The sequence below is a fragment of the Hyperolius riggenbachi genome, chromosome 9, assembly GCF_040937935.1.
Source record: "Hyperolius riggenbachi isolate aHypRig1 chromosome 9, aHypRig1.pri, whole genome shotgun sequence".
Taxonomy (NCBI): domain Eukaryota; kingdom Metazoa; phylum Chordata; class Amphibia; order Anura; family Hyperoliidae; genus Hyperolius; species Hyperolius riggenbachi.
In genome coordinates this window covers 41,408,127-41,426,552 of record NC_090654.1, presented here as the reverse complement: position 1 = coordinate 41,426,552, position 18,426 = coordinate 41,408,127, and the positions used below count along the sequence as shown (strand labels likewise).

The 18,426-nt window shown below is 45.9% G+C and overlaps 1 protein-coding gene across 3 annotated transcripts in view; it reads left to right on the top strand.

Annotated features, from left to right (window-relative positions):
• The first annotated feature begins 5,111 nt into the window (after window positions 1-5,111).
• Window positions 5,112-18,426, top strand: part of RUSC1 (RUN and SH3 domain containing 1) — a 36,932-nt gene continuing 23,617 nt past the window's right edge. Inside the window, exons 1-3 of one of the 3 annotated variants that reach the window (XM_068252591.1) lie at window positions 5,112-5,260; window positions 9,544-11,323; window positions 17,366-17,656. In XM_068252591.1, coding sequence (XP_068108692.1) covers window positions 9,745-11,323; window positions 17,366-17,656 — 1,870 coding nt within the window. In that variant the 5' untranslated portion in view covers window positions 5,112-5,260; window positions 9,544-9,744. The remainder of the gene's footprint in view (window positions 5,261-9,543; window positions 11,324-17,365; window positions 17,657-18,426) is intronic. The other 2 variants (XM_068252590.1, XM_068252592.1) reach the window with 2 other exon arrangements.

Here is an 18,426-nt window from a genome sequence, read left to right as displayed (position 1 = left end):
CCCATTACATGAGGAAATAGACCTAATTTGTGGCGAGAAAACAATGTATTGATCATATAGGTGTGATAAGTAGCGATAAAGTAATTGGCGAATAAATGGGAGGAGTGTGAAGTGTGGAAATTGCTGTGGTTTTTAAAGGATACCACAACTGACATGTGGCATAATGAGATAGACATGTGTATGTACAGTGCCTAGCACACAAATAACTATGCTGTGTTCCTTTTTTTCTTTCTCTTCCTGAAAGAGGTAAATATCAGGTATGTAAGTGGCTGACTCAGTCCTGACTCAGACAGGAAGTGACTACAGTGTGACCTTCACTGATAAGAAATTTCAACTATAAAACACTTTCCTAGCAGAAAATGGCTTCTGAGAGCAAGAAAGAGATAAAAAAGGGGGAATTTCTTATCAGTGAGGGTCACACTGTAGTCACTTCCTGTCTGAGTCAGGACTGAGTCAGCCACTTACATACCTGATATTTACCTCTTTCAGGCAGAGAAAGAAAAAAAGGAACACAGCATAGTTATTTGTGTGCTAGGCACTGTACATACACATGTCTATCTCATTATGCCACATGTCAGTTGTGGTATCCTTTAAGGAGAAATAACCTGTGGAGGGGAAGTGGTTAAAGGATACATGATGCAACCTAAAAAAAGAAAAATTTTACCCACCTGGGGCTTCTTCCAGTCCCTAGAAGTCTATCAGGTCCCACGCTGAAGTTCCGCTCTGCTCCAGGCTGCCGCGGTCCCCCCTGTAATGATCCTGACCTGAGGTCGGGTTGTGGTCTTCTGTACAGGTGCACCATGCACCTCTCGTGGCTCCTTGGCCAGGAGTGCTCTGCGTTTGTGCAGTTCAAATCTCTATGAACTGCACCAGTGTACAGCGCTCCCAGCCACGGGAGCGTGATCACGAGAGGCGCGCATGCGCAGAAGACCACGACCAAGCCGCGAGTCGCGATCATTACAAAGCGGATAGCGGTAGCCTGGAGCAGAACGGAACTTTGGCGTGGGATCTGATAGACTTCTAGAGGCTGGAAGAAGAGAAGTAGAAATAAAATGTTCAGTATTATTACCTTGATGTGATATCCAAATTTGAACTCAAATATAGCAACAACAACAACAAAGTTCAAAATCTCATCGTTCCCTTCAAATGAGTAGAAAATCATCTGTATACCATGTATAGAAAACTATATTTAGCTAGAAAAATGACCCCAAAGTGGAGCTTCTCCTGTCAGCCTGTGAAAATGTTGGAAAGTGAGGGCAAACAGTCCTATCACCTCTATGTCGGCATCTTTTGAGGCCAGTTTACACATGCTTTTTCGTTACCATCAGTATAGGACCTTCCATGGCGCCACCTGAACGACGACAAGCGTGTCTTCCAAGGGGCAGCATCCTGCCCGGCCCCCTACCTCCCTGGCCACCACTCGTTTACCTAATCGAGCTGGCGGCGCCCTCCTCCACCACATTGTCCCGGCCCCGGGATTCCCCCTCGCTGCATGCCCAGCGCAGCAGTGAGACCTCAGATCAGCGGCGTCCAGCAGTGCAGAAAGCAGAGAGGTGCACTAGTAGACAAGAATATATATGCGCCGCGTGATACTGGGGGCACCTATACCTAGCTTCCTATACTGGGGGCACCTACTGTATACTTGGCTACCTATACTGGGGCCACCTATACCTAGCTTCCTATACTGGGGGCACCTACTGTATACTTGGCTACCTATACTGGGGCCACCTATACCTAGCTTCCTATACTGGGGGCACCTACTGTATACTTGGCTACCTATACTGGGGCCACCTATACCTAGCTTCCTATACTGGGGGCACCTACTGTATACTTGGCTACCTATACTGGGGCCACCTATACCTAGCTTCCTATACTGCGGGCACCTACTGTATACTTGGCTACCTATACTGGGGCCACCTATACCTAGCTTCCTATACTGCGGGCACCTACTGTATACTTGGCCACCTATACCTGGCTTCCTATATTGTGGGAACCTATACATGGTTACCTATATTGAGGGCACCTATACCTGGCTACCATACTGGGGGCACCTATACCTGGCTTCCTATTCCTTTACAGGGGGAACCTATACATCCTACCTATACTGGAGGCACTTTTACCTGGCTTCCTATACAAGGGGGCACCTATACCTGGCTACCTACCACTAGTGAGGGCTTTTTTGGGGGGGTCGCACCGTGGTCTCAGGCAGGAAAACATCTAGAACCGGCCCTGGTTACTGTGAAAAGCATTTGACATTGTTTGCTGTCAATTCGTTATATATATAATCCAGGGGGATGGACCGTTACCGTGAACGCCGCCGACGCAAGAAGCTTCATGTCGCGTCCGGGAAAACTCAATGGACTGCAGCACTTGACTAAATGACGAGAGATAAATTCATCCATTCATTTGAATGATGACGCAATCACGACATGGTGGATCCTGAGCGGTAAACCCGGGGACTGAAGCCCACAGCCATCCGAGACAAGGTGAGCCATGAAATAAAATTGTGGGGTGAAGAAATGCAATGGTTTAATATATTTTACATGGTTTTAGTTTGATTTTCACTAGACTCCGGATGCCTTCACAGCCGTGTCATTCAGCATTTTTTCTACTGTACTGAATTTTGATAGTGTGCTCTGTTTTGTCATGTTTTGTAAAAGATTTTCTGTCTGCCTTGATTTCATACCAATGTGTGTCACACATAAAGGCAATTAAACAAAATCAAAATAAAGCGCATTTTAAGGGAATAAGACCAGAGATGGATTAAGATGTAATGGGGCCCTAGGCTAGGTAGTAGATTTGGGGTCCTTTTGGTAAGCAGAAGTGGAGAGAGGTCAGAGAAGGTGGCAGGCGAGCCCCTTGACACCCACTAGGCCCCAGGCACCTGCCTAGGTTGCCTGGTGGATGATCCTGCTCTGAATAATACATATCAAAAGAGATGAAAATCAAGAGCGAGACAGACCAAAGGACAGGGAATAGAGTAGGAGAGTGCATGTACCCCTCTTCCCAAGTGACACTGACATGAACCCTCATCCAAAGTGACCCCCACATGTACCCCTCTTCCCAAGTGACACTGACATCTACTCCTCTTCCCAAGTGACACTCGCATGTACACCTCATCCAAAGTTCTGGGGCCAAGTGCATAGTTGGCCCCAGCATGGGCAGCACAGGGGTGCAGTGGTTAGCACTCTCGCCTTGCAGCGCTGGGTCCCGGTTCGAATCCCAGCCAGGACACTATCTACCCAGAGTTTGTATGGTCTCCCCCCCGTGTCTGCGTGGGTTTCCTCCGGGCACTCCGGTTTCTCCCACATCCCAGAAACATACAGATAAGTTAATTGGCTTCCCCCTAAATTGGCCCTAGCCTACAATACATACACTACATGATACATACATACACATATGACTATGGTAGGGATTAGGGCTGGTTCAGATGGACGTCTGCGTGGCGTCGCGTCTGGGGGCGTTGCGGCGGCTGCGCGGTCAGGCTTTCAGTAGCCTTCGCGTCGCGTTCTGATGTGGTCGCGTTTTTTGTTCCCCTAGGGGGACATTAGCCGTCGCGGTTGGCCGCCCCCTGGAAGCTACATGTCGCTTCCAGGCGCAGCTCGAACGCTCGCAAAAGTCGGGACACGAACGCCGCGTTCGTGCAAACGCGCACAAAAGCTCGGTGTAAACGCTCCAATTCACTTGAATGGGAGCGTTTACCGCGACGTTCCGAACGATTGCGGTAAACGCTCCGCAAGTGTCCGTCTGAACCAGCCCTTAGATTGTGAGCCCCTCTGAGGGACAGTTAAGTGACAAGACACTTTATACTCTGTGCAGCGCTATGGAAGATGTTGGAACTAATAATAATAATAGTTGGGCAAGGGGGATACTATTTCATAGGACTGTATAGATTTCATTGCTCTGCAGTGCATGCTGGGGAGTGGCTTAATGCAAATACATACAGTAATTTGCAAATCTGAGAAAGTCACATCTGTCACCTAATCCCTGGATGGTAATGGCGGAGAGACCCCCACCCTTGCCTATGCCCCATCTCATCCCTGCTTCCTGGATGCACAGCCCCCTCTTTGCTGATCTTCATCACCCTCCTCCTATTTGATGCTGCTGCCAGTCTCCACTGCCTCCTCCTCCTCCTAGATACAGTGTCAGTGTCTCTGCCGCCTCCTCCTCCTCCTGGATGTTGCTGTCAGTCTCTGCAGCCTCCTCCTCCTAGATACAGTGACAGTGTCTCTGCCACCTCCTCCTCCTGGATGTTGCTGTCAGTAGAGATGGGAAGTTCGGATCTTTTCAATGATCCGGATGATTCGAATCGGATCATTGAAAAGATCCGGATCTTTGATCCGAATCTCGGATCATTTTACTACCGAAGCATTTGGGGTGAAATGACTAGCAGGACAGGTCTTTCCCTGCTGTGGACAGGAGAAGGGGAGGGGGGTGGACACACAGAGAAGGGGAGAAGATGGAAAGAGGGCAGGGAGTGGACAGAGAAGGGAGGAGGGACGAGCAGAGAGCAGAAATGTTTGCACACAATACCCACATGCAGCAATCATATGCTTTACATGTATTTCACCTATATGCTCATCTGTATACTTTGACTGCAAACTTCGCACAGTGAAGGAAAGCATTCCCAGAAGATAAGTGCAGCTGTTTAGTGCCGAGTGCAGTGCAATCACAGTGCCTGCAAAGTTACTGAGCTGTGCTGAGCCAAAAGCTTCCAATGTGATCACTGGGCACAACTACGGAACAGACAGCCTGTATTGGGCAGCACATTATAGCCAGTATGTGTGCTCTACACATATCTGGCAGTGGCACCGATGTCCCCTCTCTCATCTACCTGCTGTCCCTGCAAGGCTGCCTCGCATCCAACAGAGCGATCCATCTCAGCTCTGCTTCCAGGAGCCCGCTGCCCGCTGAGATGGGGCGTGTCGCTTCTGGCCCCGCCCCTTTTGCGATCCGAATCGTTCATTTTGATGATTCGGATGATCGACTCATAAAATAGATTCGGATCAAAGATCCGAATCGTTCATGATCCGGACAACACTAGCTGTCAGTCTCTGCCTCCTCCTCCTCCTAGATACAGTGTCAGTGTCTCTGCCGCCTCCTCCTCCTCCTGGATGTTGCTGTCAGTCTCTGCTGCCTCCTCCCTTTTGGATGCTGTTGTCAGTCTCTGGTCCTCTCTGCTTTTCCTCCCTCCTGGATGCAGAGAGCAGCCTCCACCCTCCTGGTTCTCTGGATGCTGTAGTCCCTCCTGGATGTGAAGGTGATGTGTGGGGAAAAGGGGGGGGAGGTTTGCATCCCAATTTTGAGGTTTTACAAATTGTACAGCGGGCACCTCAGCATTCTGCAGAGATGGAATATTAACCCTTCACCGGCCAGCTTCCTAATGAGCACTGCACTGCTGCATCCTGTATTGTTTATGTCATGTTATGATGAGTGTCAGGATGTTCTATAGGTGACATCATTATACCCCAGCAGTCACACATCTATCCTATAGGACTGATAATCCTTGCTTGGCCGGTGATGTGTGTAGGTTTACAGGTCACATACTGGCATTCTGGGTGTGTACAGCATAGATGCCATCATCTTATAAGCCACTGGGTCAGGATAGTCTATGGGTGACACATTGTGTGTCATAGATCATGTGACAGCCTAAAGATGATATTTATACATCCTATGTGTTAATGTCATGTAACATCCCTGGGTGTGGGATATGGGGAGGAGGTACTAGCCTCCCACCCCCATCAAAGGAGGGAATGGTGGGTTGTTTGCCCCCTGCCTCCTCCAAACCCAGCAAGAATACTACCTATGGCCAAAATCAGTACTAAAAGAAAAATGTAACATCTTGATTGGCTGAGACATTCATTTAACCCCCAAGCACCCCCCAATCCCTTGAAAAATGTCCCTGATAACATTAGACAGGTGATGTGTTTACACTTTGCATGTTACATACTATTCCCTAATTGTATTATTTACATCTCATATGCTATAAGAAATTCTATATCCGATGTATTTTCTACCCTGTGTGTAGCATTCCATGGGAAATTCTATAGGTGACATGTAAACATCCACCTCACATTGCATTTTACATGCCAGCCTGTAAGCAACATGTATACATCCTATGTTATGTCATATGACATTAGTGATTCTGTCCGGTGGTATGTTGGCATACGGCGTGTTGCATGTCATGTGACGTTCTCTGAGGTATATGTTTTCCGTCATGCTTGCATTGGATGTTGTATGTGCCTTGTTTTTACGCCGTGTTTTAAACTGTGTAGGGGACATTTTATAGGTGATGAGGGTTATAGTGTTTATAGGACAGTGACTGACTGTATACTGACTGTCAGATGTGAAGGGGTGTTACATGAAGAATGAGATATATCAGGACAGGATCATTAACAAGGCAAACTAGGCAACTGCCTGGGGACTAGTGGATGGCATAGGGGCCCAGCTGCCGCCTTCTCTGACCGCTCTCCTACTTCAACTTACCAAAAAGACTGTACGGAGAAGCGAAGGCTAGTACTTTGTCTTGGGCCCACTTCCTTTTAATCATTTTCTGAGATACATGCAGATCAGTACCAGATATAAACCTGTCAGATTGGTGAACAGAACACATCTTACTGAGGACTTTTCAGAATAGTCCTCTGTCTTGACCAGGGCTGTGGAGTCGGTTTAAAAATCATTCAACTCCGATTCCTCAGTTTATGAAACCACCGACTCCAACTCTGACTCCAGGTACCCAAATTTGCTCCGACTCCACTGTAAAGTTGGTACAAAAAGCATCCAACTCCTCAGTTTATGAAACCTCAGACTCCGACTCCAGGTACCCAAAAATTGCTCCCCAGCCCTGGTCTTGACAAGGCCGCTCTCTTGCCTGTACTGCTGAATGAGGCCCCTCATGACCCCATTCATGTCAGAAATAAATGATGGGTGTAATCAGGGATGCCATGGACGGTGGTGAGCAGGGTCACTCTCTGGAGCTAACAGTGAGGCGGTTATTGTTCAGGTCATTGCTCGGGTCACAGAGGTCAGGTTCATCACTGTTATGGGCACAAGGATGAGGTGTACCACATTTCTGGGCATGCAGATTAGATGGTTCCACAGTTCTGGGCACAAAGATGAGGTTGGTCACAGATCTGTAAACAGGGGAAGGCAGCTCGCTGTTCTAGGCACCAGGATGTGTAACAGATCTCTGCACAGCATGTATGTAGGTCTAGGCACCAGGATGTGCAGGTGATAGGAATGATGCCTGGTTACAGTTCAGAGCACAGCACTCATCGTTCCATGGTAGATGGAAATCAAAGCCTGGCACACACATCCAATTTTGATTGGCCAATTTTACCAATTCCATTTAGTATGACAACTAAACTTAGTGGGATGAACTAAATTTAGAGGGATTAAACAATACTAGTTACCTGGCAGCTCTGCTGAACTATTTGACTGCAGTAGTGTCTGAATCACACCAGAAACAAGCATGCAGCTTATCTTGTCAGATCTGACAATCATGTCAGAAACACCTAATCTGCTGCATGCTTGTTCAGGGTCTGTGGCTAAAAGTATTAGAGGCAGAGCATCAGCAGGGTAGCCAAGTAACTAGTATTTCTTAAAAAGAATTAAATATGGCAGTTTACATATAACGCTCACTTCAGTTGTCCTTGAAAGTGAAACTGAAGTGGAAAAAAAAAGTATTATATAATGATTTGTATGTTTAGAACTGATAATAGAACATTACAACAACAAGCAGAGCTAATGACACTTTCAACTTCCCTGTAGGAAAAATCTTATCTAAATCTGTCTCTGTTTCTGATATATAAGTGCTCCAGAAAACAGGGACCCAAGTTGGGTCGGAAAGCTCTGAGAGGCACTTTTGCATACTTAACAACTGACGTTTCTTAACTCTTCCTGTACTGGAAACAATATGAGACTCATATCTTTGCTACTAATGTCCTATTTCTTAGCTGTACTACACATACAAATCGTTATCTTATAAGTTTATTTTCACTTCAGATTCCCTTTAACTACACAACCTCCTCATTCTATGCAAAACCTGTTGGTCCTCATACTACATAGAGGTGGTAAAATTGGTAATGGCCAGGGATTGGCCAATCAAAATTGGATGTGTGTATGCACCCTACATTAGCTGTAGGGCGGGGGGGGGGGTTGTATCTCACTGGGATGGGAAGCAGAAGGTGACATAAGTGATGAAACAATACAGAACCGCCAATCATTTGTGTGTTGGGGAGGGAGATCTACCCTATTTTGGGTCTTCGAGGGACACATCAACTGTAGTAAAGAGATTCATCCTGTTTATGGTATGTTCCAGGCTTTCAGAAGGTGAAGGAGAAGACAGAGCATGAAAAATTGGGGGATGGGTAAAGTAGAACTAACAGCTCTTGCATTAGACAGTCTTTAGATTTTGAAATAGCTAAAACCCATAAATTATTAATTAAAGTACAGCCAATTATGCAGAATCTTCAAAAATAGTACCAAAACAGCAGATGTAATTACAGCATCTGAGGCGGCCTGAATAAACCATTACAAAATTTACCTCCAAAATTTCAGAGATGTCAAGGACCTGAAAAACTTGGCATAGTCTACACATGTCAAGCGCCGGCCCACGGGCCATAACTGGCCCGCAGAGCCATCGAATTTAGCCCACAAGTGGTCTATTTGAGGTGAAGCCCTGCATCACAAGGTAAACCATATGGTAGAGTGAAGGGAAGCACTAGACACCAAATAACTGTATGGGGAAGGCTGGGGGTCACAGACACCAGGGAACTGTATAGGTGAGGTAGGGTCACTTGACACCATGAAATTGTATAGGAGAGAGGGGGTCAGTAGACACCAGGCAAATGTATAGGGGAGGGAGGGAGGGGGGACCACTAGACACCAGGGAACTGTATAGGGGAGGGAGGAGGAGGCATTAGACACCAGGGAACTGTATAGGACAAGGAGGAGGGCCACTAGACACCAGGGAACTGTATAGGGGAGGGAGGGGGCCATTAGACATTGAGGTTGGCCCACAACTTGTTCTCAGTGTTTAATTTTGGTCTACTTTGTTATTTTACACCCCTGGCCTAGTCTCTTACAGGATAGCGTGGATGGGAATATCAGAGACAGGATAAACAGTTTATAGGCCGATAAGTTCTTCTTTAACAGGAATAGGTGTTGTGCAATGTTAGAATTACAGCTAGTGGCAAAATTATTTTAAACCACCTACAGACAGAAAAGACAAACTCAGAGGAAGTACGGTTTTCTCAGTAATATCAGTTATTTAATGTCTGATTCACTATGTTGCTTTGTTGGTTTTCATCCCCATGACAGAATTTAAAGCACCATTCGTATTTGTGTGTCAAAATGTTTGAAGACCATGATGTCATGTGTTCTTGGTGTTTGCATCTAACTGTATCTTGTCTCTCGTCAGAAGTTCATAGTTTGTGTCTTGTCCATGGTTGTTTAGGGTGATATACACTATGTGTGCAATTCCTGCTGGTGAGATAGGCTAAATAATTTCCTCTTGGACCTGCCTTGTCTTCTTTTCTGCAGGTGGTCCATCTACAGAAAACCAAAGCTACTGGACAAGACAAAACTATCTGGACAGATCGGTCATTTTATCTCCGATGTCCTGATTTTGGTCTGTTTGAAGAGGCTTTTGCCAGGTCCTTCATCATGACAAAGACCCCTTTCTGAGTAGCCTAGAGACCAGTCCACATTTAAATAGTGTCATTCTTCAGTACAGATTGCAAGATGCTAAGCTCTAGAAAAGCCCTCATCAGCAACCTCAACTATGTCCACCTACAGCATGTGTCTCTTGGGGTACACTTGTCCAAGCGGCCTGAGATGAAGGAAGGTACCACAGGTCAAGACACAGGCCTGAAAGATGTAAGTGGATGTCTCCATCAATGGAAAGACACTTCTGATACGATTCTAGTAGATGCCAATTCCAATGACCCATCTGTACCTTGCCAGTGCTGCGATCAGCATTTTGGCCACGAAAAGTCATTACAGTATGGTTCGAATGAGAACTTGGAAGCAATTATGTGTGATGACTATCTTTCACCTGATGACCTTCCTTTAAGTCCCCTATCACCATCGTCTCCCTCCACTGATAGCAGCAGCTCCTCAGACTTTACTTTGGATGATTCTCCTGTCTCAATGTACTACAGGGAATATGCAGAAGACAACCTGGATACACCTGACCAACAACCTAACATAATTCCCCTTGACATAGACTTCAATGAACCAGATTCTTCTATTCTGGACTCCTTGAATCCCTCAACATCTAACACCATAACGGATTCTGAGTCATCACAGTCCAACAGCTCAGAGCTTACAGTCAACAACAATAATGTGGAGCCCGATGATGTCCCGTTCATTGACTGGAGTTCTGACACCATTTTAGACAGTAACTGCAATGCTGTTGAAAACACCCAACAACCTGATCTTCCATCATTGTCCTTTCCTCCTACAGAGGCAGATAAGGCTGCAGATCCAGAGCCCCAAACAAGTCAAAACATTGCAAGTGTAAATCAAATAGACTTTCCCCTGTGGCCTGTGGATGAAGATATTCTTCCAGGCCTCTCTATGCCAGAAGCTTCTGCAACACAAACACCAAAAAAGACCATCACCTCCTTCCATGAACTGGCCCAGAAGAGGCGGAGGAGTGGAGTGCAGTTGCCTCAGCCGTTGAAGAAAGATAAAAGTGATTGGCTTATTGTTTTTTCTCCTGACACAGAGCAGCCGCCTCTGAATGAACTGACCACCTCTGCTTTCTATCAGGGACTACTGATGCCACAATCTCAGCCGCTGCATGAAGGAAAAGAGGTGACCACATTTAAGGAACTGAGATACCGCAGCACCAACAATAAGCAAAGTGACCAGCAGACAAAAGCCCACTACGTCCTGGCTAAGGGGCACCAGGGCTCAAATGAAGAAGAAGCTTCAGCCACCACAGAGGCCCATCACCTAACAGAGGAATCAAACATCTCGTGTCCTTTTATTAAAGACAAAACAAATTTCCAAGACTTGACCACGAAAGATAGTGACAATCTGAGCGGACTATTTCTTAATAGCAATAAGGAACCTGATCAGGCAAGGAGGCTCCAGAAACCAGACACAGAAATACAAGAAGCCCCTCAAAGACTGTGGTCACAAAAAGATTACCGTCCCTCTGGTCTGACAGACACATCGTCAGCCGTGACCGGATGGATGGGACAACACAATTCATTTGTGTTAAAGAACGGTGTGTGCAGTGGACAAAAAGAAAACCAGACAAGAGTGCGGCGGCGAGGAATGGCAGATGGCGGTGACCGCAGAGGCCTAGAAGGTAAGGCCATGGGGAGTAAGGCATACCTATTTTAACAATTGACGGGGGAGGGGAATTGTAGTACAAGTACGATTTGCAATATCTTATCTGGTGAAAACACTCGGTTATAGCATACAACTCCATCTTGTTCTCAGTGTCACCCCAATGACACTTGATATGTTTGTAGGGATACAAATATTTCCTTTGACGATTCTAGTCTAGAACTCTTCCATTGGCGACCGTCGCCAAAGTAGTATACAATCCCTAGATCTAGAACACATATAGTGACCACCAGTGACAATGTATATCACACCAGGCAGTTCTAGATCTTTCTGCCAACTATAAAGCATACAAAATTGTTCATTTTCTGTATCTGCATTCTGTGGTAATACTGGGCTCCCCTATGATTATCAGTGGGAAAACAATAGACAATGAACTGGTATTAAATAGCATTTTCACACTACTTACCAGTGCTGGTTGTCGGATTTGGAGATCGCTAACAAGTTGTGAAAGATGGAAGCATGAGATGAAATCTCAGGCAACAAACCTGGCACAGAAGATGAAGCATTACGGGACTGATGTCCTCTTGAGATGGTGAGTTACAAGATTAGGGTCCCTCTAGAAATGGTGCTATTCAGGACTGAGACCCTCTGGAGACATCGCTTTACAAGATGGGGGCTCTCTGCAGATCGACTCTTTACAAAAATGGATGCTCTTACAGGGATGGTGCAATACAAGTTTGAGGCTCCATAGTGATAAACCATTAACGAATGTAGGCTCAATGAAGATGTTCTACAAGATGGAGCCTCACTGGCAATGGAGCATTACAAAAAGATCACTTTTTGGGAATGGCACATTACAAAATAGAAGCTGTCTGGAGAAGGCACATTACAAAGAGCAAGAGTTCTGTAGATGTTAAACTTCAAGATGGAGGCTGTGTATAGATGGCTTATTACAAGAAGGATTCTCTCTGGAGATGACAAAATTAGGGGAAGGAGACTCTTTGGAGATACCTTACAAGATGCTCTCTGAAGATGGTGTATTGGAAGGGTTAAGGATCTTATCCTATATAATAAAACCCCATGTGTCCCTGCGTCATCCTCCTGTTCCTGTGTCCGGGCGGGCAGCGTGCCCGTGCAGCTTACGCAGCAAGAGCCAAGCTCCCGTTTTTAAACGGGTCTTAGGCCTAGTATCATATATTAGACATTAAGGTGGCTAAGCGGTCTTTCTTGTAGCGCTGCAGTGCCATATACAAACTCCAGACTGGACCTCGGGCTCAATTCACGAAGACCTGTTTGGTAAAAAACTTCATGAGGTAAATTACCTCATGCGGTAAAAAAATACTTTGCATTGCAGAGTATGCAGTAATGGTTGAGTAAATTATCAAACAACTTCATGACAATTCACAAAGATTTTTACCTCATGTGATATTTCATTTGGTATTTTAAAGAATTGTATGTTTTTTTCATTTGGTATTTGCTGGATTATTGCAGTGCATGGCAAATAGAAGCCAGAACGGATACGGACTCTTTATTATACTGATAAGTAAAGAACAAGTAAAATCTGCATAACATTAATATAAAATTTGTACCAGCTCAAAACTATTAGCATCATATCAACCATTTTTTATTGCTACAAAATAATATTGAGGATTTATGTTTTACATGTGAACATGGAAGAAAAAAAAAAAAAAACTTACAGTAATTTGTTACTTTCCTGAAAAGTTTAAGGAGAACCCGAGGTGGATCTTCGGGGGGCAGATAGGACACCGAGACATGTTCTCTGCTAATGACATGGCTCTGTGTCCCCCCACCGCCGCTCTCTGCCCCCCCCCCCCCCACTATAGCCCCCCCCGAGTTTAGCAACAAGATTTGTTGTTAACTCGGAGGTAAACAGAGGGAAGAGGAATTCCTTTTTTAACCTTCCTGGCGGTAACCCCGCTAGCTGCGTGAGCACACCGATCGCCACCGCCCCGCACTCGATCGCCGCTATCCGCCGCGCCGCCCCCCAGACCCCATGCACTACCTGGCCAATCAGTGCCAGGTAGCACTGAGGGGTGGATCGGGACTCCCAATGACGTTACAACGTCATCCCGCCCTCCAGGAAATCCCGTTCTTTGAATGGGATTTCCTGATCCGAGATCGCCGTAGGCGATCGAAGCGGGCGGGGGGATGCCGCTGCACAGCGGCTATCATGTAGCGAGCCCTGGGCTCGCTACATGATTTAAAAAAATTAAAAAGACTGCTGCGCTGCCTCCTGGCGGAATTTAATAGACCGCCAGGAGGGTTAAAATGCCCGCCAGGGGCGTTCCTACAGGGTTTCCCGAGTATTGCACACCTTGTGCTTTTGGGCACTCCAGTGATCTGGCAAGCTCTGAAATATGGCCAAACTGGTGGCAAGTGGCATCTTGGCAGCTGCTCGGTTGACTTTTCTCAGTTCATAGGCAGTTATTTTGCGCCTTGGTTTTTCCACACACTTCTTGCGACCCTGTTGACTATTTTGAATGAAATGCTTGATTGTTCGATAATCACGCTTCAGAAGCTTTGCAATTTTAAGAGTGCTGCATCCCTCTGCAAGATATCTCACTATTTTTGACTATTCTGAGCCTGTCAAGTCCTTCTTTTGACCCATTTTGCCAAAGGAAAGGAAGTTGCCTAATAATTATGCACACCTGATATAGGGTGTTGATGTCATTAGACCACACCCCTTCTCATTACAGAGATGCACATCACCTAATATGCTTAATTGGTAGTAGGCTTTCGAGCCTATACAGCTTGGAGTAAGACAACATGCATAAAGAGGATGTTGTGGTCAAAATACTCATTTGCCTAATAATTCTGCACTCCCTGTACTGGGTCCCAGCCCTGAGTTTTCCATGCGGCAACAACCTCTGTGAATTGACATTTGACAAATTGTTAGCTAAAATCAGTTGTTCTCTGCTTTACCGAATGTGGCAGTGCTTTGTGAATTGAGCCCCTTATCTGCCCGTGTTTTCTTGGGTTTCCTCTGCATGCTACCACATCCCAAAAACATAGTTACTTGGATTCCCAGCTAAAAAATAATTGGCCCCGACTGTAAAAGGGTTATTAGATTGTAAGTTTCACCAAGGAATAACTAGTGATGTGAATTGTTCAAAATACCAGGGCAGTGGGGTCGGATCAAAAATCATCTGACTCCAATTACTGTTTATGAAACCACCGACTCCAGGTACCTGAAACTGCTCCGACTCGTCCTCCACAGACCTTGCATCACATGCCTATGGAGTGAGTACAAAAATACTCTGGACTCCTCAGTTTATGAAACCACAGACTCCAGGTACCCAAAATTGCTCCGACTACTCCACTCGGACTACACAGTCCTTGCAGGGATATGGGATGGCTACAAAAATACTCTGACTCCTTAGTTTATGAAACCACCGACTCCGACTCCAGGTAATATTGCTCCGACTCCACAGCCCTGCAAAATACCTGAATACTATGTCATATAATGGAAGTGGCTCATTACATGCTGAAGGCTCTCCTGACCTTTAGACAAAGCAAAGGAGTAAGGAGACAACATGGAGGACACATCAACATGAAGATCGAAAGGTTAGATGGACAATAGGCACAGGCTTCATATTATCCATCCCATGAACAAGGTGAGGTCCAGATAACAGGATATTTCCAGTGACTGCCATTATGATTATATGTAGGGATGGAGTCATGGCTGAGTGTTTCCACCACCTAAGATATTACTCTTAAGGCTGGTGCACACCAAAGCGGTTCTGGAGCGTTTTTGAAAACGCCTGCAGGGGGAAAACCGCTTGGCTAATGAAAGTGAATCGGCTGGTGCACACCAGAGCGGCTCGTTTTTTCCACAAACGCAAACTCGGGGGCTGTAGCATTTTTTAGATTTCTGAGGTGTTTCTGCCTCAATGTAAAAGTATAGGAAAGTGGAATACCGCTCTGAAAAACGCTAGATCAGAGCGGTTTTCCAGGCGTTTTTGTTACAGAAGCTGTTCAGTAACAGCTTTACTGTAACAATGTATGTAATCTGCTACACAAAAACGCTCCAAAAAAGGCTAGGCATGTGTAGAAAACCTCTCTAAACATGCCTAGAATCGCTCTGCAATCTGCTTCAAAAACCTCTAGCGTTTTGCAGATCTGCTAGAGGTTTTTGGTGTGCACGGGCCAATACTCATATAGGAAGCATACTGTGCAGAGCAGGGTGAGAGGTGGTGAAATGGAGTGAGTTTAAAGGACACCCACAGTGAGAGGTATATGGAGGCTGCCATATGTATTTCTTTTTAAACAATACCAGTTACCTGGCAGTCCTGACGATCATTCTCGCAACAGTAGTGTCTGAATCACACGCCTGAAACCAGCATGCAGCGAATCCAGCCAAACTTCAGTCAGAAACATCTGATCTGCATGCTTGTTCAGGGTCTATGGCTAAAAGTAATTAGGAGGCAGAGGATCAGCAGGACAGTCAGGCAATATGCATTGTTTAAAAGTGGACCTGAACTCAAAACTCCCTCTTTGCTCTAAAAGATAAGCAACAGATAATAACCTATTATTAACCTACTAAGATAAGCAACACATAATAACCTTTAAAGAAAAAAATATATATTTGTTGCAGCTGATACAAATTCTGAAATAAATCTGCAGTGTGCCTATTTCATGCATTCATGGAAGCAGACATTTTGTTAACATCCTGTGTTTACAAATTAGCTGCTCTGCCATGGCAGATGGGATTCCTGAGCTGATACATGTAAGAAATCAAATTACAGTGGTGATTAGTCACAGATGAGGGAGAATTAGACAGGCTAAACTCTCTAAATACATACGGGGTGTATTTCTCTGTTTTCCTTCTGTCCTGTGCAAGAGTTCAGGTCCACTTTAAAAGGATATAAATATGGCAGCCTCCATATTCCTCTTTAATTGCCAGGAGATAGTGGCATGAGATGATAAGCAAACTGTAGTATTAAAGGGAACCTAAACTGAGAGGGATATGGATGTTTCCTTTTAAACAATACCAGTTGCTTGTCAGTCCTGATGATCTCTGGCTGCAGTAGTGGCTGAATCGCACACCTGAAACCAGGGCTGTGGAGTCGGTAGAAAAATCTTCCGACTCCAACTCCGACTCCTCAGTTTCTGAAACCACGACTCAGACTCCAACTCCGACTCCGGGTACCCAAAATGGCTCAGACTCCGACTCCTCGACTCCTTAGTCTAATACTTACCAGGGCTGTGGATTTTGTACAAAAATCATCCTACTCCTCAGTTTATGAAATTAACGACTCCGACTCCAACTCCGAGTGCCCAAAATTGCCCCGACTCCGACTCCACAGCCCTGCCTGAAACAAGCATGCAGCTAATCCAGTCTGACTTCAGTCAGTGCACCTGATCTGCATGCTTGTTGAGGGGCTGTGGCTAAAAGTATTAGAGACACAGGTTCAGCAGGAGAGTCAGGCAACTGGTATTATTTTAAAAGGAGAAATCCACATCCTTCTCAGTTTAGGTTCCCTTTAAGGGCTCTTTTCCGCGGACAGTTGATAAGCAGTGAAATGCCCTAAAACTCTCTCAACTCCTTGCTGCTGCCTGGTAACTGCTTGCTGAGCACACAGTTCAACTGTACGTGGAAAAGAGGCCTAAAGGCATTATCAGCTATAGGGGATATAATATTGTGGTGAGTGAATTACTCATTGTGGAGCAATGTGGGAAGGTTGTTGACATTTCAGTGCAAAATCAGCCACCTTAGTGGGCTACTATCGGGTGTATAGTGGAGGTGACTACAGCAGCTGTGGTTGAGCACTGATGGCGGTGTATATTGGTGGGGGGGACAAGTTATCTTTTCTGAGTATCCAGTTGATAAAATTGTGAACACTGAACAGACTCCATACCCCTAAGGGTTGGAAAGAGGTGTTCACAATGAGCTGGGGTGGGGAATATACTGTTTCTGAATACCCTCTTCATAGTGTCTTCTCTTGTTTTGATTCTACCACAACTATGTTCCTCACCTCGCTTTTTTCTACATGCATGTGCTTCCTGCCCTGCTTGCCTGGCACAACAAATTTTTCCCCAGTATTTGGTGCTCAACCTCCCACACTTCTCTTCCGCCTCGCTACTAATCTGACCTCGCCCCCTGCTCTGTCACCGAGTAGCTCCACCCTAGAGGTTCCCCGTTGCTTTGCCCTGCCCCCGCAGACCTGGTACCCAAAACTTCCTGTTCGCATGTCCCCTGTAGGGGCATATTCTCCCCCACAGCGAGCACTGCTCCCCCTGTTGGACACTCCGGATGTGGCTATCCTGCTGTCTCCTCTCTTCCCAAGGATCCAGAGCCGAAAGATGGGACCAGCCAACACGGCGAACACAGGTTGTAAATCTTCTACCAGACATGATCTCCAAAATATATATAGCTGATAAGAGAGAGCTAACTGTAGAGTATCCATACTGACAAGACCATGTCAATTGCTCCGCTCATTACCACCGAGGCTATGATGACTCATGTTACACTATCTTCTCCCCTTGATACAACACACCTCCCTTTACTCTCTACCTGTGTTCTCCAACCCTGTCCTCAAGGCCCACCAACAGTGCAGGTTTTGTAGAATCCACAGAGCTCTGCTGAGGCACTGATTAACCAACCTGTGCATGTTTGTGGTTTTCTGCAAAACATGTACTGTTGGTGGGCCTTGAGGACAGGGTTGGGGACCTCTGCTCTACCTGGTACATTACAACTGTATCTTCTTGATGCTTCACTCTGTCTGTTACCTCACTGTCTCCCCTCCCCCTTACGCCTCAGAGATTTAAGTACCCTCCTCTTGGTATTGTATACTTCTCCATTCTCTACCACCTCACATGTCATTGCAGCCTCCCCTTAATATCTCACTGTCCCCTATGCCTGGTGCCTCTCACCACACTTTCCCCTCTCCTGGTATCTCAGAAATATCTTTGTCCTTCTCTCAAAGCCTCACACCATGCCTCTCTCTCCCTTAATGTTCATGCTTCACTGTGCCCTCCCCAGGTGCCAGACACCTCAGTCTCTTCCATGAATGCCTCACACTATCCTTTCACACCCGGCTACCCCATCCTTGGTGTCTCAGGCATAACTCTTCTCTATCCTTTTGCCTCAAACCCCACTGT